The 20,498-nt window shown below is 34.4% G+C and overlaps 11 protein-coding genes across 11 annotated transcripts; 6 read left to right on the plus strand and 5 right to left on the minus strand.

Moving 5' to 3' along the window:
* Window positions 1–258: 258 nt before the first annotated feature.
* EIN_015380 (sphingomyelin phosphodiesterase, putative) lies at window positions 259–1,504 on the plus strand (the record flags this gene model as incomplete). Its single annotated transcript, XM_004257102.1, has 2 exons — window positions 259–619; window positions 660–1,504. The coding sequence occupies 2 exons, from the start codon at window positions 259–261 to the stop codon at window positions 1,502–1,504; spliced, it is 1,206 nt and encodes a 401-aa protein (XP_004257150.1).
* A 5-nt stretch (window positions 1,505–1,509) lies between these two features.
* Window positions 1,510–3,204, minus strand: EIN_015390 (hypothetical protein; the record flags this gene model as incomplete). The annotated part of the gene is made up of 2 exons (XM_004257103.1): window positions 1,510–2,784; window positions 2,827–3,204. The coding sequence occupies 2 exons, from the start codon at window positions 3,202–3,204 to the stop codon at window positions 1,510–1,512; spliced, it is 1,653 nt and encodes a 550-aa protein (XP_004257151.1).
* Window positions 3,205–4,115: 911 nt separating this feature from the next.
* EIN_015400 (hypothetical protein) lies at window positions 4,116–5,067 on the plus strand (the record flags this gene model as incomplete). The annotated part of the gene is made up of 3 exons (XM_004257104.1): window positions 4,116–4,387; window positions 4,543–4,823; window positions 4,940–5,067. The coding sequence occupies 3 exons, from the start codon at window positions 4,116–4,118 to the stop codon at window positions 5,065–5,067; spliced, it is 681 nt and encodes a 226-aa protein (XP_004257152.1).
* Window positions 5,068–5,607: 540 nt separating this feature from the next.
* Window positions 5,608–6,949, minus strand: EIN_015410 (DNA polymerase delta small subunit, putative; the record flags this gene model as incomplete). The annotated part of the gene is made up of 2 exons (XM_004257105.1): window positions 5,608–6,417; window positions 6,563–6,949. 2 exons carry the CDS (start codon window positions 6,947–6,949, stop codon window positions 5,608–5,610), a joined length of 1,197 nt encoding a protein of 398 aa, XP_004257153.1.
* A 134-nt stretch (window positions 6,950–7,083) lies between these two features.
* Window positions 7,084–8,076, plus strand: EIN_015420 (cysteine protease atg4, putative; the record flags this gene model as incomplete). Its single annotated transcript, XM_004257106.1, has 1 exon — window positions 7,084–8,076. The coding sequence occupies one exon, from the start codon at window positions 7,084–7,086 to the stop codon at window positions 8,074–8,076; it is 993 nt and encodes a 330-aa protein (XP_004257154.1).
* A 356-nt stretch (window positions 8,077–8,432) lies between these two features.
* EIN_015430 (2-alkenal reductase, putative) lies at window positions 8,433–8,906 on the plus strand (the record flags this gene model as incomplete). The annotated part of the gene is made up of 1 exon (XM_004257107.1): window positions 8,433–8,906. One exon carries the CDS (start codon window positions 8,433–8,435, stop codon window positions 8,904–8,906), a length of 474 nt encoding a protein of 157 aa, XP_004257155.1.
* Window positions 8,907–9,265: 359 nt separating this feature from the next.
* EIN_015440 (hypothetical protein) lies at window positions 9,266–11,434 on the plus strand (the record flags this gene model as incomplete). Its single annotated transcript, XM_004257108.1, has 1 exon — window positions 9,266–11,434. The coding sequence occupies one exon, from the start codon at window positions 9,266–9,268 to the stop codon at window positions 11,432–11,434; it is 2,169 nt and encodes a 722-aa protein (XP_004257156.1).
* A 263-nt stretch (window positions 11,435–11,697) lies between these two features.
* On the minus strand, window positions 11,698–12,900 carry EIN_015450 (hypothetical protein; the record flags this gene model as incomplete). Its single annotated transcript, XM_004257109.1, has 1 exon — window positions 11,698–12,900. One exon carries the CDS (start codon window positions 12,898–12,900, stop codon window positions 11,698–11,700), a length of 1,203 nt encoding a protein of 400 aa, XP_004257157.1.
* A 2,493-nt stretch (window positions 12,901–15,393) lies between these two features.
* EIN_015460 (hypothetical protein) lies at window positions 15,394–17,214 on the plus strand (the record flags this gene model as incomplete). The annotated part of the gene is made up of 3 exons (XM_004257110.1): window positions 15,394–16,544; window positions 16,649–17,038; window positions 17,094–17,214. 3 exons carry the CDS (start codon window positions 15,394–15,396, stop codon window positions 17,212–17,214), a joined length of 1,662 nt encoding a protein of 553 aa, XP_004257158.1.
* Window positions 17,215–17,264: 50 nt separating this feature from the next.
* On the minus strand, window positions 17,265–18,821 carry EIN_015470 (hypothetical protein; the record flags this gene model as incomplete). Its single annotated transcript, XM_004257111.1, has 1 exon — window positions 17,265–18,821. The coding sequence occupies one exon, from the start codon at window positions 18,819–18,821 to the stop codon at window positions 17,265–17,267; it is 1,557 nt and encodes a 518-aa protein (XP_004257159.1).
* A 29-nt stretch (window positions 18,822–18,850) lies between these two features.
* On the minus strand, window positions 18,851–20,446 carry EIN_015480 (hypothetical protein; the record flags this gene model as incomplete). Its single annotated transcript, XM_004257112.1, has 2 exons — window positions 18,851–19,945; window positions 20,126–20,446. The coding sequence occupies 2 exons, from the start codon at window positions 20,444–20,446 to the stop codon at window positions 18,851–18,853; spliced, it is 1,416 nt and encodes a 471-aa protein (XP_004257160.1).
* Between the last annotated feature and the right edge of the window lie 52 nt (window positions 20,447–20,498).

Raw genomic sequence — 20,498 nt, forward strand, 5'->3', positions numbered from 1 at the left:
AAATAAGAAGTTGACTTATTTAGCTTTTTTTCATTAAAATGAATGTTACTACATTTTCCACAAGTAAATTAAAAAAATACTATAATACAACCATTAACAATAGTATTATTAATTGCAAACACTCTTCTGATTTCAATTAACTTATTCAGTCATCACTTTCTGATTGAATGCATCAATATATTCAAAAAACATCTTCTTGTTGAAGAATGTTCTTTTTAGTGTCTCGCAAATAAAAAGCTCCTTCGAATCGACTAAATCATGACACTTCTCTTTCTCTTGTTTTCTTTTACTCTCTCCTATGAATTCTGGCAGATCACAGACATCCACTACGACGAGAATTACAAAGCGGGGTCAGACCCGTCGACTGTTTGTCGTGAAGGTACTGGGAATGCTCGTCCGATAGGCGATTACTCTTGCGACACGACGGATAAAGTGTTAGCGCCACTTCCGCGGTTTGTCCAGTTAATGTCTCGAGAAAAGGTTTTGATCTACGGTGGGGACATCTTACCAAGAAAGCTTGGGGAATATGACATGGACTATTTAAAGCACGGGCTCGACCAAGCGACAGCCTTTCTGAACAAATTTGGCAATTGGGCGATCGTCCCGATGTTAGGAAATCGTTTGTTTTATATGATAATAAAGAGCAATGTAACAATAAGACGACGCGATCCCAGAGAATTGCCAATCGGCAGACACAACTGAGTTATTCACATATGGAGCGCAGGCGTATGCAAAGTGGTTACCTGACAGTGCAAAGACTACATTTAAAAAGGGAGGGTATTACACAAAGCAACTCGGCAATTTAGATGAAGAGGTGTACGTCGTCGTGTTGAACACAGTGTTATACTACACATTCAATTCATACACTGCTCAAGACACAGACCCAACTGGACAGTTTGAATGGTTTGAGAAAACTATGAATGACTACAGAGAACAAAATAAGACTGTTTTGTTGGCCGCACATATCTGCCCAGGAGTGTCCGAGAGGTACAACTGGAGTCAACAAATGTATGACCAATACGACGACAGAATCATCGATTTGATCGCAGAGTACTCCGACATCACCATTGGAATGATATGCGGCCATTTACACTTAGACACATATCGAGTCATGCAGAACAAAAACAAGGACAAAACCGTCATCGGCTATTTGTCCCCATCCCTCGACACCTATCTTGGCATCAACCCCTCCGTCAGAAAATACCAAGTCGAAGGCAGAAAGATCAAAAATTGGGTCAATTACTACGTCGACTTGAATCAGACAGACGTCGAGTGGAAGTTCAATTATAACGCTGCTGAAGAGTATGACTTGGAAGACACCTCTGCGGAGAGTATGATCCTCCTTGCTGAGAAGATGAAGAAAGACAGAAGTGTTCATGACACGTGGTTCGAGCATATGAGAGCGGACTCACATATGTATCAGTGCGACGACAATTGCTGGAACAACAACCTCTGTGCTATTCAGAAGCCACGAAACAGTGAAATTGAGTGCTACAAATTTTAAGTGAATTAGGGTTTTATGTTCTTCTTCTCTTCAATACAAGTGCTCAGGCGTGTCTCAAAGTGTTTGAGTTTTTCAATGTCGCCAAATTCGATATTCTCAAGTTCGTCTTTATAAAGCTCGTAGTCATTTCCAAGAACGTTTTTCTTGGTGTTCAGATTCAGCTTTGCTTTGCCCCACAAGAACTCGCTGTACTTCTTTGAGTTTTTTTCGTATTGGTCATTGAACGCTTGAAACCCTTTTAAGTCTCCTTCAAACACTTCAGGGGGGTAATTTAAGTCCTTTATAGTTAAATCAACAGAATTATTGAAGAGAAACCCTCCCTTTTTAATGACAAGACTCTCAAAGGCATTGGCTGTTTGTCGAGATTCGACGACAAAAGCATTTCCCCCAATCATCCCTTCCTTGTTGTTCTTTAGTATTTCAATATGTCTCCACTCAGGATCAAGTAAGAGTGTGGCATATAAAACACTGCCTATCGCATTAGTGTTGTTTGAGTTCAAGTGCGTTTGCACGGGTATACACTTCTTTAGCTCGTTTAATACAGGAAATGGCCTCCACCCCGATCCAACCATTTCACAGTAGTCGAGTGGTCTATTCCCCAAATTGGTATTCAAAGTCGTTTGTATGAACCCACACAATGCCTTCACTTCATTTGAAATTGCATTGAAATACTCTTCGTAACTGATTTCGACTTCGTACGATTCATCAAGTGTCTCAAAAGTACTTTTATACGTCGTTACCTCTTGACAGAAGCCCTTCTTCACTTTTAGAACAAAGTCATCAGTAATATCAAAATTTCCATTTTTATCACACTCAGCCACTTTTTGTTGAATTAAGCTTTTAATAAGAGATGTCAGGTGAGCATTTCCTATAGAAGTTGACTCTATTGCAAGTATCTTTGTCTCATTATTACAATTTGAGAAGACGCAGAAGTCCGTAGTGTGAATACCCACGTCTAATATCCCAATGTATCTTTCTGTGGTGTTGTTTTGAGTGAAAAGGATTTCAGTGAGTGGCCCGACATACATTGGGACTATTACAACTCGAATGCCAACATCATTTCCTGCCCGGATGAGTAATTGAGCAAAGGCGACATTTTCTGGATACGGCCGGACGGCTATAGCAGCGACTTGGCATTTAGTGTGTTCTTTAATGAAATTCAACATGATGGAAACGACTGTTTGGCATGTTAAAGGGCCATACATGCGATTGTCAAAGTCATATGATTCATTCTCACACCCACAGTAGATGTGTTGATACATTTTACTATCGTTGTGCCCCTGTGTGTTATTCTTCTTATATCAAGAGGAGGTCGAACAAACCAAAACTTTTAAAAATGGAAAGACCTCTCCCTTGTCAATGGTAATGACATTCGGCAACTCTTCGGGGTAATTGGGGAGTTTTAAAGGCTCAAAGTAATATTGCGTTTTGGTCGAAACGACTATTGTGTCATACCCCCAGTCAATTCCAATAGATATCGGGAGATGTGATTCATGTGGTATGTTTATCTGAACTTCTTCAACGACAGTTGAAGGGACAATTTGGGGTGTACTGGGTGATACTGAAACAGGTTGTGGGGATGTTACAATTTGTGGAGGAGGTAATACCTTCTTTGGACACAGTGTAAGTATAGGGAAAAAGGCTAAAAGAGTTACAAATACTATAAAGAGAATAATAGGAGTGATAACCAAGTCAATCATGTTACTTAAAAATTGATAAAATGAATTTAATTTTTATTAAATAGTTATTTAAATGAAGTTTAGAGTGATTACTATTACTATTAGTATTATTATAGTTGTTTGATAGTAATCACAAAAGTCTGTGATTATTATTATTATCTAAAAACGTTGTTAATATACACAAAATTTATTTAAAAGTGAGTTAAAATGTTGAAGATTGATTAAAAAATGTGAAACAATGATTTTTAAGTGTTTTGATTAATTTCCTATAATATATAAGTTTTAATGACCAAAAAAACTTTTTAGAAAGTTCAGGGGTAAACAATGATGTAAAACAAACAATGTTTTTAAACTTCAACCCCTTTATTGTGTTTTTTTAAACAAACAATTTTTTAATATTTCAACCTCCTTATTAATTATCTTAAATGTTAAACTGTGTTTTTTTAAATACTTAATTTCTAATAGTTCAAAAGAAATCAATAAATTAGACAACAAAATGGCTGTTATTTAAAAATGATTTATCGCTCTCGTTTGACATGGTCTTACTCTTTTCAATAACCTCGACTTTGTCTTTATTGTTATATTAATAAATTTATAATTTATTATTAATTAATTATAGTAATAATCTACCACTTTCCTTGTTATTTTTCTAGTTACGTTTTGATGAAGTTAAAATGAATCAGATAATAAAAATGGTTATTTTAATTATACTCTTATAATACAGAAAAAAGAAATCCAACCAAAAAATAAACATATAGTAAATTTACCAATAAATTATAATACAAAACAAATCAAAGTGAATTAATTCCAAAAACAAAGACAAAGTCAAAATTAAACTACTGTTGACCCAAAGAGAAGTATAACAAACCGATTTATGTAAGTTGAGAAGACTATATAAAAAGGACTTGAAAATCTCAATGTTAAATTCAATAATGACAGTTTCCCGATTGTATCCAATCACTTCCACTCTCGAAGAAGGTTTTAACATTCTTAAAAATGAATGCGACACAAGTAACAACTCAATAAGATCACCAAGAACCAAATTCACAAAACAATTCCATTTCGTCGAGAAAGGATTTGGTTTTCCTCGGTATGTGTTCACTGATAACGACTCGATTGTGAAATATCTAACCAACAACGTCGCTGTCATTTCTTCTCGAATTGTTATTTACAACAATTGGAGACAGCCAATCGCTTTGTTAATGTTTGTTAATCTTCTTCTTAAGTTTTGTATTATTACTATTTGAAACTATACTAAATAGTTAAAATAAAACACATTGAATACATCATGTTTACTCGTTTAAACATCAAATGAGTTTTATTTAAATACAAAATTCATACAAAGAAATTGAATGATAGAAGAAAAGGACACACTTATAAACTTATTTCTCAAAATTCTCTTCTCCTTCAAGTCAACGTGAGGCGCCTCATTGCAATGGAAGTTAAAGTGTTTAATTTGGGATACAATTCTGGCGTGTGTTACACAAGTAAACCAGCTACCATCATTGGTTTGTTTTTATGTAATTGTTCCGCACTATCATGGAATTTTATTGACCTTCTAGATAATAGAAAATACTTGGACTTTACTATTCCAACACTTCCATCGTCTAAAAACGTTCAACTGATATCACCATGTCAATGTTTGTCCTCATAATATAATATAATATTATATTATATAATATTATATTATATAATATCATACTATATTATATATAAAATATATTATATTTTTTCTATTATAGCAATTAACTAAAAGCTAATAGTGTTGTATTTGAAATGTCCAAACAAAAGTCGTATTACCATGTCAACACTGACTCTTCATTTACTCCACTCCAAGCCTTTGCTCTTTCCATCATCCGTGCATTTGAAATATTTTCGAGATGATCTCTTCTTCATTATTTATTTATTAACTGTGTTCGTATCTTGTTCTATGTGCACATTTTTATTATAATTCACTTGAATGTGTATTTTATCATTTCAATTGGATACAAAAGAGTCACTTTTGTCAATATAAAGGTCACAACACTTACTATGAGGGTTATAGTTTATTAATTGACTTGTTTTGGTAATATATACATTAGAGACACTCAACTTTAAATAACAGTCTGTTTTAAGACAGACTTTTAATAAATTATAATTAATCTAAACTATTTGAATAATTCAAAAATAAAAAAGATTTTTTATTAAAAATAATTTATTTAACTATACACTGTTAATTTATTTATTACTATTTTTTCTTAACAATTATTTAAAAATTTTTTCCCCTTTTTTAGGATATGTAAAATATTCCATATAATAAACTTGTAAACTTCAGGGAAATTATTTAATAAACTGGAGATTTCCCGATTTATATCCCACAAGAATTAAATTCACTCGTATTTGCAATAGTTTAGTATTTATAGTAAATAACTAAACTCAATAAAATCAAAAATTCAAGTCGACGACCACATTCTCGTGGCTGTCTGTGTTGAGCACTACAAATTTCTTTTCCTTATAAAAGCTTGGTACTGTGACTAAGCAGATAGTTTTCCCCATGAAGTTGACACTGTAGCACATCTCCTCGAACCCTCCGACAATGAAAAAGTCTGGAAATGGTTCATTGAGTACAAATGGGTCTTTTTCGTATGGGTAACATGGAAACATAGAAGGCGCAAATGGGCACAAATGTCCTGCCTTCAAGAAGAAGCAGAAGACGTCTTGTGGGGTTTTCAAAATGGTCAAATCCATTGCCCTCACAAAGACTTCTTGTGAGAGGAACATGATAGTGATATCACCAAGAGTTACAATCGATGGATTAGAAACCAAATTAAAGGACTTTTGAGTCTCCGTATTGTTCTTCATCGACTTCACAAACATCGCACGATGGAATGGTTGAAATGGCAAGACAGCATTTGTGGGGTCGTCTCCCTCCGGAATCACAGTGACTGGAATCCCCTTGGACACTTCTGACAAGAACCCATCATATTCATCAACCAGTGGACTTCCCATACTCTCCAAGTAATGGTTCCCTATCACAAACACATCCGTCCCCAACTCTATCTTTTTGTTCTTTAACACATCGTATAACATTAAATCGGTTTTGCACGCACTAAACCTAATATCTGATATCACAGTAATGTTCTTTGTTGCGTCACAATTCATAACTGTCGTTTCAATAGGTTCTTCATATGGGAAAATGACATCGGTGACATTAAAAAAGCCTTCTGTATTGATCGTACCAATCACTGCAATGACCTCCTTGTTATTATATGAATTATATAGATATTCTAGTAATAGTATAATCATAGTATAATCATAGTATAATAATATTATGTAACTCTATATAAAGCAATTATAAAAGACTTACAATAAGATATATGTGTTGATAAAGAAGACAAACAGTCCCACTTGTAATTGTATTAAGTACCTCGGGCTTCATAACTAAATCTGTGTGACCAATTAAGTCTTCGAGATAGGCCGAGTCGTCGTCTGCGTGGAAAGGTGGTTGAGTGAAGTCAATTTTAATGTGCTTTGGGTCTTTCTTGTGTTGTGCCAAGACGGTGGGGAGTTTCTTGGACTTTTTAAAAATGGTACCGATGAGGGAGGTCTCTCCGCTGGGGATGTTAGTCAGACGCGTTTGGACGCTCATCCCCTCGTACTTTTTCTCTATCAAGACCTCCAGAAGTGGGCGTAACAGTGTAAGACGGCTCGAATAGATCTTACTGTATTGTTGTGAGTAGTCCATCTTAGGTGTTTCAAACTGTTTCCCAAACACAGCTTTAGTCATTGAAATTTACGAGTTCGAGTGGTCTTTTTTTACTTTTTCTATTGAGGAATTTTTATAGTAAATTTTATTAGTAAAAAAGAACTATACGAAGAAATACTAAACTGAACTAGAAATAACTAATAAATCACAGACGAATGGAAGTTGGGACTTTGACGATGGTTGAATTGGGTGGGATTGAAACTGATACCGATGCACAACACCCACGTGAACTTCGTGAGGACATCAATCTTTATTCTCGACACACTATATGGGTGACGTATAGGAAAAATATGAAGGAGTTGCCAGGAGGGCGGACGAGTGACTCTGGGTGGGGGTGTATGATCCGTTCGATGCAAATGGCTTTGGCTCAATCCTTTGTCTCACTAGTCATGGGCAATTCCTGGAAGTTCACGAAGACTGGATTTCAAGTCGAGCGCAACAAATTTCATCTGCGGTGTATCATCAATTTGTTTGGGGACGGGCCAGGGTCCCTCTTTTCGATTCACAACTTAATATCACGGTCTACAACAAGAGGCGTTGGTGATGGGAAGTGGTGGGGGCCTTCTTTTGCATCGGAAATAGCTGCAGACCATTTGAATACCATTCACGTCTTTAGAACACGGGGGTATGTCGCTCGACTGGGAAGAATAGTGAAACCCGACATCCTCGACATTTCTGAAGACAATGGCAATATACTTCCTACTATCATTTTTGTCCCTTTAAGACTTGGTCCAGTCAATGCTGAAGAGGACTTTAGACCAATACTAAAAAAGGTCTTTGATATACCACAGTGCGTCGGGATGGTTGGGGGAAAACCAAATTTGGCATTCTTCTTCCACACCTTTGACGGAAATTTGTTGTATTATTTGGACCCCCATACAACACAAAATGCAGTGAGTATGGACGGCGGGTGGAGCGCCGAGAGTTATTTCTGTAACGATGTCAAAAGCATGAAATATAAAAATTTGGACCCTTCAGTCTCCCTGTTATTTTTAATTAAAAATAAAGACGACTTCAACAAGTTCGAGGACAATTTTAAAACAGACACTTTTAGTAAATTGTTTGTCTTCAAAAACGAGAGGGAGGAAAAGGGAATGGACGAAATAATGGCTATAGAAGACGATGACGTCGTCATGCTCGATATTTGAGTGGTGTGAAGAGAGTTAGATACTGTGTATTTTCTTTTTGTTTTATGGTTCTAATTATAGTTTAGTTTATAGTTTTTCAAACTATAAATATAGTTTATTTTGCTTTATTTTTAGAAAAAGAATAGAGTGCATTTGTGAATGTATATCTCTCATGCACTTATCTATGAGATAAAAATGTCTTATTCACAATGAATACAGTTAAATTATACACAGAAATTGATACCACAAATATATTCATTTTTGTTGTGTTGTTTATTTATTAGTATGACTATTTCACTCAGAAGAATACCAAAAAGAGACATCAAAAATGTTATTTGAATAACAAAAAAGTGCAACTGAAAAACAAAGAAAGTGACATGAGCACGCCTACACCTGACAAGAAACAACCCGAGCAAGCGATGGGACCAGCACAGGTGCAGGCATTGAACTTACAAACGCTTCAGGGGTTTTATCCGCACATCGAGAGCATAGCGATGAACTGCGGTGTAGTGAGTGTGTATGAGATCAGTGCGCAAACACATGACCCGGACTGTCGTGGTCCACTTTTCCTCGTTCAAACGCGCGAAAAGGAGATGTGGATGATCGTTCTTAACCAACTTGGCTTTGGGACGTACAGAATTTCTATCGACGAGAACACACAGTTCCAGGAACAAGACAGGTACGTCACTCTTAAGAACGACGGTGACAACGTTTTAGTCCAATTTTGCTTCGTCTCACAAAACGCAGAGGACGAAAGAGAAAAGGCTGTCAAAAAGTTGAAGAACGAGCTCAGGGCAGTAGGTAAGGCCTCCACACTTCTCAAACATGCCGTCGCTTACTGCTCAAAATGATAAATTTGTAATCAAATTTTAATGGTTTGTTTTGTTGGTTTCATTATAGTTTCTTATTAATTTAAAGTAAAAATTACTATAATTATAGTTTTGTTTTAATTTATTATTAATGAACTAAAATATATAATAAATAAATATTATTATTGTAATAAAAATTAGAATAGAATTAAATACTTTTTTTAATAACTTTAAAAATCAAAATGAAATAGTAAAAATACTATAACCAAATTAATAAATATTGTAATACTACAAAATAATTAAAATAATTAATATAATTATAATAATTAAAATAATTATAATAATTATAATAATTAACAATAATAAAATACAAAAAACATGAGAAACTTATCAAAATTGTAATGAGTCAATTGGATGGCTATAACATGATGATTGTTTCAAAATATTTTAAAGATATTAAAGACTTTGCCACCCTCATTTTTGTGTGCAAGAAATTTTCAGACACCGCTGTTAAGTTTCATTTCAACCCAATACCTTTAACTCGAGAAACACTCAAATTCTTCCCACATATTGAAACACTCTTTTTGTACTCAATAAAAGACCCGATACTCCGTGACGGGAATATTCAAAGATATTTTGCGAATTTCACATGTAGTGTATGGGGATACAAATTCTATTTGTCTCATGGTGTCGAGTGTCGAGACGTCGGGTTTTTTTATAAAGACTGTCTGTCAGAAGAACCGCCAGCAATTCCAAAAGTAGTGTCATCCTTCAATCCATATTGTTTTAGTCGTCACGCGATGCCAACGATTATCGTCACCAAGAACATTCGAAGAGTTGCTGAGCTGTCGTTTGCAACAGCAAATGTTCGGAATGTTGTTTTTGAAAATTTGATAACAGACCTTCCATTTGGGACATTTTTGAATTGTAATCACCTCACAAACATCACTTTACCACAGACAATCACTTCTATACAAAACTTGTGTTTTTGTGGGTGCATGTTTTCCAGTATAAAAATCCCCGATGGCGTGGTTTATATGGGAGAGCAGTGCTTTTCACATTGTATAAAATTAAGGGAAATCCATTTCCCTCCAAAAGTAACAAAAATTGAAAATTATTCTTTTATAGGAAATGACGCACTTTATTTTATTGATTTTAAAAACATTAGCGAGATCGGGGAGAGTGCCTTTTATAAGTGTAAAAGTCTTCATAATATTGAATTTGGTAAAAGTGTCAAAAAACTCGGGGAAAGTTGTTTTTCGAATTGCACAAATTTAGTTTCTGTAAGATTCCCTATAACACTCACTTCGATCGGTTCGCTTGCGTTTTCTAAATGTAAACTACAACTTGTGGATATCGATTATACACTCGAAGATAACAGGGAAGTGCGTTTTGTTCAAGAAAACGTCGTGTTTCAGCACAACAAAACGCTTTTATCATTTTATTGTAATAATCCTGATATTAAAGTGAATGGAATTAATGTCATACAAAATACGCATTTTGTAATTTCAAATGCTATTTTGTGTTTGTCCAATTATTGTTTTTCAAATTGTTTTGACATCACAGAAATGGTCATTCCAAGTTCAGTTTCAAAGATTAAAAATGATTGTTTTTACCGCTGTGCAAAATTACACAAAGTGATTTTTATGGAAAACAGACAAAGTGATCTTATTCTTGGCCAAAACGCATTTTATTCTTGTGCTCAATTAAGTGTTATAAATGTGCCAAAAGAACTGACACGTGTTGGACAAAAGTGCTTTTCACAGTGCAATTTTTCCATTTTTGATTTTCAGAAGAGCACAAAAATAAAATCAATTAAAGCTTTTACTTTTGAAAATGATAAAATGCTCACCTCAATCCAAATTCCGTCCACAATCACTAAAATTGGACAATACGCTTTTTGTGGGTGTGAAAAGTTACAAATTTTTTTATTTCCTACGCAATTACACAAAATAGAAAATAACTGTTTTTCTCACTGTAATTTAACAGCTCTTGACTTTGCACCACTTCACAATTTGACATCAATTGGAGCGTCTTCTTTTTCGTTTTGTTCATCTCTTCGTCAAATTTCAATGGGTTCAGTGTTAACAAAACTCCCTGACAATTGCTTTGAAAATTGCGTTTTGTTGTCCGCAATTGAAATTCCACAAAATGTGACATATTTAGGAAATAGATGTTTTTCATATTGTTACAGTTTGAAAAGTGTTGTTCTTCCAGACAACTTGCGTTTTGTTGGCCATCACTGCTTTTCGTGTTGCGCAGTTCAAAATGTGATTTGGCCATCAATTGCTTCCGTCCCAAATTTCTGTTATTACAATTGCAGAAATTTGGAATCTTTCACTTTTGCTGAACAACAAAATGCGTCAATCACAATTGGTATTGCCTCTTTCTACAATTGTATCGCGTTAAAAAGAGTTTTGTTATCAAAAAATGTCACAGAAATTTGTGATTTTGCATTTTCAAATTGTAAAAAGATTTTAACTTTTTCAATCCCACAAAGTGTGACTTACCTTTCTTCTTTCTGCTTTGAAGAGCCCAACGACATGTCCGCGCTTTTCATTGGTTTTTGATGCAATTCATTGAGTTATTATTTTTGATAATTTATTTTAATTTATTTTAATAAAAATAAATATTTATTTAATAGTATATTTAATACTATTTAATACTATTTAATACTATTAATTTATTGTCTATTTATTATATAATAAATATTATTAATATTATCTTTTCAACTTATCATTATTAATTATAATCAATTATTCGTAATAGTTATAAAACTGTTTACTATATTATTACTATTATAAACCATAAAAAAACATATGAATACTCAAAGTCACTTTTTCATGAGTTTTCTCCTCAACCTGTCGATGATTTTGTTTTGGTGTTCGTCGTCGAGTGCTTTTTCGGTGATTCTGACGACTTCTCCATCTTTGAATTCTTTTGTTTCTTCCTTAGGTATTTCCATTTCCATTTTCACTTCTTTTTCTTCAGTCTTTTCAATAACTTTTTCAACAACCTTTTCAACTGGTTTTTCTTTGGCGTATTCTTCTTCCATAGCGTCGTCTGGGAGTACTGATTTGTACTCGACGAACTTCTCTGTACACATTTCCATATTAATTGTTGGTGGCATGTACATTCCCCCTCCAAAGTTTTGGAACTCTTTAGTGAGCTCCACTTCGCTTTCTTTAACTTTTTTTAATCCTTTTTTCAGCTCTTTCATGTTTTTCGCTGTGAAAAAGATCTCCGGGATTTTTGGTAAGTCGCCCTTATAGATCGACTTGACTTCGATTTGCTTGAACGTAGTCTTTTGCGTCGCTTCGGCGAGTTCTTGTCGTAAGATCTCATCCTTCTTTTCTTGTGTGAACGTTTCAAATCCTTCCATTGACTCTATCCGCCGTTGGATGACTTGAATCATTTGAGTCATCCCAACTTCTTCCAATGAGCCAGCTATGACGACATCTCCGAGTGAATCAGCAGACGCCAGTGGTATAAAATTCCCTCCAGTGATCATAGAAGTCGCTCGCATTAAGCTTCTTAAGTATTTAAACCCAAGTATTTCCGCTGCAATTGAATAGATCTGAATGTCCTTATTAACACAGTCAAGTACAACTTCTTGGAAGTCCGCTTTACATGGACATCCATCTTCAAAATTATCACTGTCGCCTCCTAATCCATGGGGAGGCGCATCTGCTATCCACACAATAACTTTCGCAGCATATGTACGATACCCTAACTCAGACGCACACTTTAAAGCACACGCCACTGACTCCGGTCCATCTCCTCCACCATCCGCATGCATCTTATTAACATCCTTTATCATATCTTTTAAGTCGACACGCCACCCATACGACCGGAATGCAAATTCATCGCCAGGGTTGTGGTCTTTATACTCGACAAGTGCAAAGCGGAAATCAATTTTTTCAGAGTCACGCACTTTCATTACTATTTTCTTGATATTTCGCTTGGCAGATTCAAGGTAAGCTCCCATGGACCCCGTTGTGTCACACACAAAGACTAAATCTAGTTGCCGTTGCATTGTTCGTTAATGTCTTAATTTATAGTTTTAATATCTTTTTGATTTTCAATGGGTTTCGATGAACGAAAACTCAAATTAACTTGAGGTTTTCTGGTATTTTCGATATTATTGAGTTATCTTTTATTAACTATATTGTATTATTGTTTTATCATAATAATATAGTTCTTTTTTTAGTTATAAAAGAAAATAGTAAGTAATTAATTATTTGTTATATAGTACAGTAAATATCATATTTAAAAAGATTGTATTATTAATAATAGCATTTTATAACCAATAAAATAGAAGAAAGCAAAGAAAACAACAGACGATTAAAACATTACCAATTAGATATAATTTGTTTAAAAAAATCTTACAGAAAAATTGTGAAAATAAGAAGAATAAAACTATTTAACGAGGAATGTACAATTTACAAGAGGAGTTGTAACTCCATTACTTGAAGTCAAAGCAATAATCACTTCTGAGTACCGTGTGTGTGTTATTACCCACCTCTACAAATCGTGTCTTGGGTTGGCTATGACACAATATGCAACATATCTCGTCATCGACTATTTCGTCATACCAAGAATTCACCCAGACATCTGTTAGAGTCTCACTACTACAAGAGCTCTCACTTTGATTCTCCGAATGAGTTGATAGTTTGGAAGAAGGCGATGGATCCCTCTTTTTGAAATTTGACATAGAGAGGCGTTTGATGAGTTTCGACATATGAAATTATTGAGATTTTCTTTTGTTTTATATCCAAGAAGATATTGATTTAAAACTGTCCAATGTTTTTTAAACCCAGGGATATATGTTTTTGATAAAATCTTGGTGTGTAAGATGTTTTAGTTATAATGGCCAAAACACGTGAAATATAATGGGTAATGGCAAGATTGTGATTGAATTAAATGGAACTTTTGGAATTGTTTTTAGCGGTTTTTGTTCATATTGTTGCACTTGTGATTTTTTTGTGACGAATTGACACACTTTTGGGAAAACAGATCGGTTTTATCGTATTCTTTATTGTAATTATAAAATAATAATAAACATATTTATAGATTATTTATAAAGTATCCAGAAATGTTATCAAATGATATAAATAAAACATGTCGTTAGCTATATTCTAGTTGGAATGATAAATTATATTATAAGTTGTGGTTTCAAAATATAATAAAATAATACAAATTAATTTATTATTATTAATTACAAACTATTTATTTCAAAGATAAAAAACTTGAAATAAATTTTAAATATTAAAAAATAGAAATAGATACTTACAACTTTTTACAAACTATAATTAAAATAATAGATATTTTTTCATATCAAATTATACACCTGGTTATACAAAAATCATATTTTTATTGATTTATTATCAATAATTGACATAGTGAACTTTTATTTACAAGTAAATAGTTGGTACACCCATCATTTTGTATTATTTCAACTTATCAAATAACTATAAATATTATTTTCCAATATTTAAAAATCAAGTTGTATAATCTGAAAAAGTTAAAAAACCAAAAAAGTCTAAAAAGGTATTAATAAAAAAAAAAATTTAGTTTTATAGATGAATTAATCAAACTAAAATCACTAATTTGTATTATTTATATTTATAGTTTTTATTGTTTAATAATTTAAAACAATAAATAATTCTTATTTATAATTAGTTGAAGAGACCTTTAATCAACTATTTTATATCAAACTACCCAAAATTTATAGTTTGATGTAAAACCCACATCATAAGGTTTTTTTGGGGTATAAAAAAACTTAAATTTGTTGTTTTTTTGTTGTTTTTTTGTTGTTTTTTTGTCGTTTATTTGTCGTTTATAATCGGGGTATTTAAATTTTATTTAATTAATAAATTGTATTATATATTATTTATAATAAACTATATACAAATTAACAAAATATATTATTAAAAAACTATAACTTTAATACATTATTTTTTTTTCTTTGGACAAATAACATTAAAAATTATATTTTATGTTATAATAAAGAACTATTTATTTGTTTCATTTCAAAAAAACAAATAAATAAAGACCTTCAAAAAAAACAAAAATACATTTTTTTATATAAATTTTAAGGAAAAAAAATTAAAAAGTTATTTTACTGTGCTCTCTAAAATACAATTTAAAACATTTTTAAAAGAATATTATATTATTATTATTAAAACAATATAACTGCTAATAAAAAAACCACTGAGAAAAACAAAACTGAGTACTTATTTAAAACATTTGAATTTTCTAATTAATTTCATTAAAAATTTAAATTTATTCATTCGAATAAAAAACCTAAAAAATATAATGATTCTGAACAATTGATTATAGTAAAATATATTATACATAAATGATACCAAAATGGGATACAACTCTTTGAGTAGTATTAAAAACATGAGAATTGTTTAGTTTATAACAAAAGGTCAAAAAACTTTAATAAAAATGGTCCAACTTTGGATTGGATAATACAGTGTTTGAAACATGAAAAAAAACAAGAAAAACTTAATTTATTTTTTTAATGAGTCGCTTGCGTTCAACTTCGATGACAAGTTCCCTTCCAACCCCAACAATATTTACTGGCACTCCACAGAAGCCCAAACTTACTGAAGTCCTTCATTTTGAAGTTACCATCAGTGATATTATTCATTTAGAGGAGTTTGAGCAACGAGTGGTGTATTTAAAATGGAAACGTGGCTCTTCGAAGTATTCTGGGCAATTAAAACGAGTTGTTGTATCAAAAGGAATCGCTTCTTTTGATTCGGTTATCATGTTTGACTTAGTGATTGAACGTGAAAAGAGTGGGCAATTGAAGCCAAAGAAGTATCTTAAACTGGACTTAATAGTTATCACTGAAAGGGGGGAAAAGGAAAAGGGGTGTCTAGACGTCGATTTAACAACATACTTGGACACTAAAAGTTCTCAAGAAAAACTTCCATTTTATAAGAAGAGTTATTTACTTCATTTTAAAGTCGACTTCTACCAACAAGACTTACTAATTAGTCCAATGCGAAGCTCTACTATATCGGAAAGTGATTCGGGGTCTTCCAAGCAATCTCCTCGTAAGCGTACTCCGATAAATGTATCTCTGTCCACCAACTCGACTCCATGCAAAATGCGCGAAAAGGAGTCCGATGCAATGAAGGACAAGTGCGAAAAACTCATAGCGGAGCGTGACAGTATTAAATCGAAGCTTGAGAACGCAGAAATAGAAATCAAACAACTTGAAACAAAAATTGAGAATATGAAGGGAGACTCGATGAATAACCCACTCGAAACAGTCAATTTTATCATTGACAATATTATTAATACTACTTACGAATTTAATGGTACTTACACATTGGCTGCACTCAATATTGCCTCGAGAATTAATGAAAAGAATTTATTCAATGACGAGTGTGGCTTCTTCAAAGTCCTTTCAAAGACACTTTCTGGGGTGGTGAAACTTGCTTCGCAACAAAGTGACGTTTTAGCATTTTGGATAGCAACACTTTGTGCTTTAATACACAAAACGAATTTACTTAATCCAAAATTGGAAACGACTGAAATTAAAGTCAAAGAGTTAAGGGAAAGTTTTTGTGGTGTTTTAAACGAAGCACTATTCAATTTTCTTCAATTATGTGTTGGGGATGTTTCTGTGTTAATTCGATATGTTCAAGAGAAAGACAATATGTTTGTTTCTAATAATTATTTATAATATTATTTATTATTTATAATATATTATAATATATTATAGTTTGATATTTATTATATATTTATTATATATTTATTAATAGTCATGTGGAGTGTTACAACACGTTCTATGTCTGTGTAAAACAACTTCTCAAATACGCTGTGACACAAGATGTGATTGATTATGTCGTCCAACAATACACCGACACGATCGACCGATTTTTATTTACTATGATAATGCGAGACAGTGATAAATTTAACATCCAGCGGGGTTTATCTCTCAAAATGAAAAATGATGCATATCGGGAGTGGATATTATCCAAATTTGGCAAGTCTTCCGACTCTTATTTCAAGCGAATATCCGAGTTAAGTATGTTAATGTTACTTCATGCTCCAGACTTTACTTCCTTCACCAACATTTCTTCTGCAATTGACCGTCACATATTGACGGAAGACAATATCATTCGTGCTCTTCACAAATTCGATCCTCCTCTGTTTGTTCATTCCTTTCTAAATCGATAGCAAACAATATCAAACACTCACAAGTAGTACTGATTTGGTCTTAACTAAAATGTCCGAAGAAACAGGCATAGACGTCTCGACTACCCCCACCTTCCCCAAAATGTTTCAGCCCATTCTCTTCCCCGAAACACTTTCCCTTGCTATGTAATTGACTGTTATTGATTCCTCGACAACTCAATGCTAACAAAAAGTCTTCGCTTAGTTCTTCCTTCCAAAGCTGAACCCTCTTTTTCTCATCTGAGACGCTTCCAATGCCGCTTTCGTCGCAGCAAGTTCTTCTTCCAGTGCCTTATTTTTGTTCTTCAAGTCTTCATTCGCCACTTTCGATTTATTCAGTTGGTCGATCAGTGTGTCTACCGTGTCTTCCGCTTGCTTCGCAAAGATCGACGTCGTCGACATCGTGATTTTATGTAAATGGTCTTCCGCAACCAAATCGCACTCTGAGACGTTCACCATGACTTCCATCCCTTTATACTTCGTTTCTACCCAACTCAACAACTTTTTAGTCTTATCGCTCTTCTCCTCTTTCTTTCTCTCAGAGACCGTCTTAATCAATTTCACCGTTTTCTCAACGGTCTCGTCTTTCTCTTTGTCCACTTTTGTATCTCCCTTCTCGCCTAACCCTGGACTTAATAACCCTGGACTGTAGCGTGGCGAGTTCGGATTCTTCACGTCCAATCCAAACAGATCAGTCAACTTCACTTGCACATTAAAGAGTGTTAAATTGATCGACATGACACGTTCCGTCTTCGGTTTCGTCTTGTCGTATTGCCACACAAACGACACAGCCGGCTTGTCTTTGACCTCAACCTTCTCATTTTGGATCTTCGGTGATATCCCGTTAAATGGGGCCAACACCGGCTCAAGTCGGTCAGTGATGACACTCCCAAGAAACATGCCAACACTTCGATATTGCTTATCCAGCGCAAAACACAGTTGGAAGTCATGGACTACCATCCGTGAAAAGAGTTTGTCATCTCCGCCTTTTTCAACTCGTTGGAGGATCGACGTGACGGGGACGGTCACTACACCATCATCCAATATTATTTGGACAATAAATGTGGGTAAGTCCTCCGACCGGAACGTTGGGATGACTGACGTGTCGATGAATGCCATTGCCGACTCCGCAATATCGTCCGCCTTCTCCTTTGCTTTCTCTTTCACCTTTGACCCAAATTGAACTACTTCTCCTCCAATCTTTGTCTTCACATATTCAATAATTTCTCGGAAGTACCCGTACACATTTCTAAAGCGACTGTGCGTCATCTCAAACTTCAATTGTGGGAATTTCAGTCGAAAGAGTAACACAGATGGCACATTCTCTCGTTCATCAAATTTCATTAAGAACTGAAGGACTCCACTACTTGGGGGATACAAGTACTCTTCCTTCCCATCCTTCTCCATTATCACAGACATCCCACCAACCTTCATTTCTAATTTTATTGTATTTGGATTGATGATATCTTTCACATAGATCATGTGTTTCATCCGTTTGGAAACACTAACTTCAACATCTAAGTCATTCCACTTCGGCTGGTTGCTCATTGAAATGTCATCTATTTCAGCAACAAAAGTCCCGCCATTATTCGGAAACGGTCCTTCAAATCGACACCCATTCAACTCAATATCAACATCCCCACGTTTCAATAAGTCTAGCAATGAACTTAACCCTAAGATCTCTAATGCCTCATTCCATTTCGACTTCGCCGTTTTAATGGTCTCTTCGATCCGCTCCTTCATGTTCCCAACATCCATATCAAAGGACCCAAGTTTGTCAATCACCGTCACTTTAAGAAATTCAACAACTTCTTGAACATTTCAAATTCCATCGTCAACCCTAATTTATTCAGTAAACATCCTATTCGCGTGTGGACAAGGACATTCCGTTCCCATGTCGTCGTTAACTCACAATTCACAACTTCCTTCTTATTCTTCGTTTTCTCAACATGACAAGACTCACTGTCTAACCCCCATATCAGTCGCTTCACATCACCTTTTGACATGTACAACCCTTCAACACTGCCAATAGAGAACCCATAGATCCCTCTCTTGATTCTTCCTCCATATGCAGGGACAAATTTGATCTCCGTGTTCTCTACAAGCCAACAGAGGCCTTCATCAGTCGTTTCATTTTGAAGGGACATCTTCAGGAACGTCAAAACTATCACAAACGTCGTCTTTGGTTCGCCTTTCTTCTCTAATTTGCACAACTTCTTCTCCTCTTTCTTCAACTCCTTTTCTTTCTGTTTCAACGCCTTTTTCTCGTCTTTTGGACTGAAAGAGTCCGACTTAGTGTTCGAACAGAGAACTGGCACTTTGCCATTCTTATCGCCAACCAATTCAACGCGCAAGCTTGAGCCCGTCTTTGACTTCTCCCCAGTCTCTTTAGTTGTTATTTTACGTGAAAGAGTTGGCATCGGAGACATTGGCGTCGACTTCGTGAATTCGACGTCAGAGCTATGTTCGAGTGTAGGGGTATGGGACTCCGAACTCACATCCGAGTTCATTCCCGATATCATCTCAGAGTGTGGGGTAGTCGGTGCAGCACTCCCATCCTTTTCCGAGTTCACTACGTCCAATATCGCACTTTCCGTGGCAATGGCAAAGAGGGATTTGAAGTATGAAATCATGTTAATATAGTCGTCCATTAACAGGTTGAGTGATATCTTCGACAACTCAACAACACATAATGTGTCTAACAGTTTATATGTATCTGCTTCTCGTTGTGTTGTATATCTCCCAACTACTTCTAAATGATGACAAAGAATGACTTTCCGTTCGCCCGTCGTAAGCTCTAAATCTAAGCTGTGGACCTGCAAAAATCGGTAGGAACTGATCACATTCTCAATGGGAACTTCCTTTGGAATTTGACTTACTTTCTTAACGTCATTTATAGTTATTTTATTATTATTTATAACTTTCATATATATTAAATTTATATATATTTATATAGTATATAGTATATATTATATATTTATATATATAAAGTATAGTAAAAATAAACACGTGAAGGTTGATTTCCACGTGCAATTTCAAGTGTAAAATGAATGGAAACAAACATTGAATGCAGAGTCTGCGAAATACGTTTCACCTTCGTTGATAACAAGAAGCAATTCCGTTGGTCCAAGTTTGAGTTTTAACTTGAACACTGTGAGCTCGACCAAAATAGTATCAAGTAATTCTCTTGAAGTCTTCTTCTTTGGCTTTTTTGGCTTCTTTTTGTCTTCTTTCCTTGGTTCAGTCAAGTCGTGAGCCTCAACAAAGACTTCTCCAAGTCGTAAAATGATGGGCTTGGAGTATAAATGAGTCCAAGGGACAACAACATCGATAGAACTACATGTTGCTGTTGTGACCTCAATCTGTGAAGGGAGTAATACCATTTCACGGAAAGTATCTTTTATAAAGCTGATATCATGGAGAGTCACTTTCCCT

Source organism: Entamoeba invadens (assembly GCF_000330505.1).
Source record: "Entamoeba invadens IP1 unplaced genomic scaffold scaff_1105074724629, whole genome shotgun sequence".
Classification (NCBI taxonomy): domain Eukaryota; phylum Evosea; order Mastigamoebida; family Endamoebidae; genus Entamoeba; species Entamoeba invadens.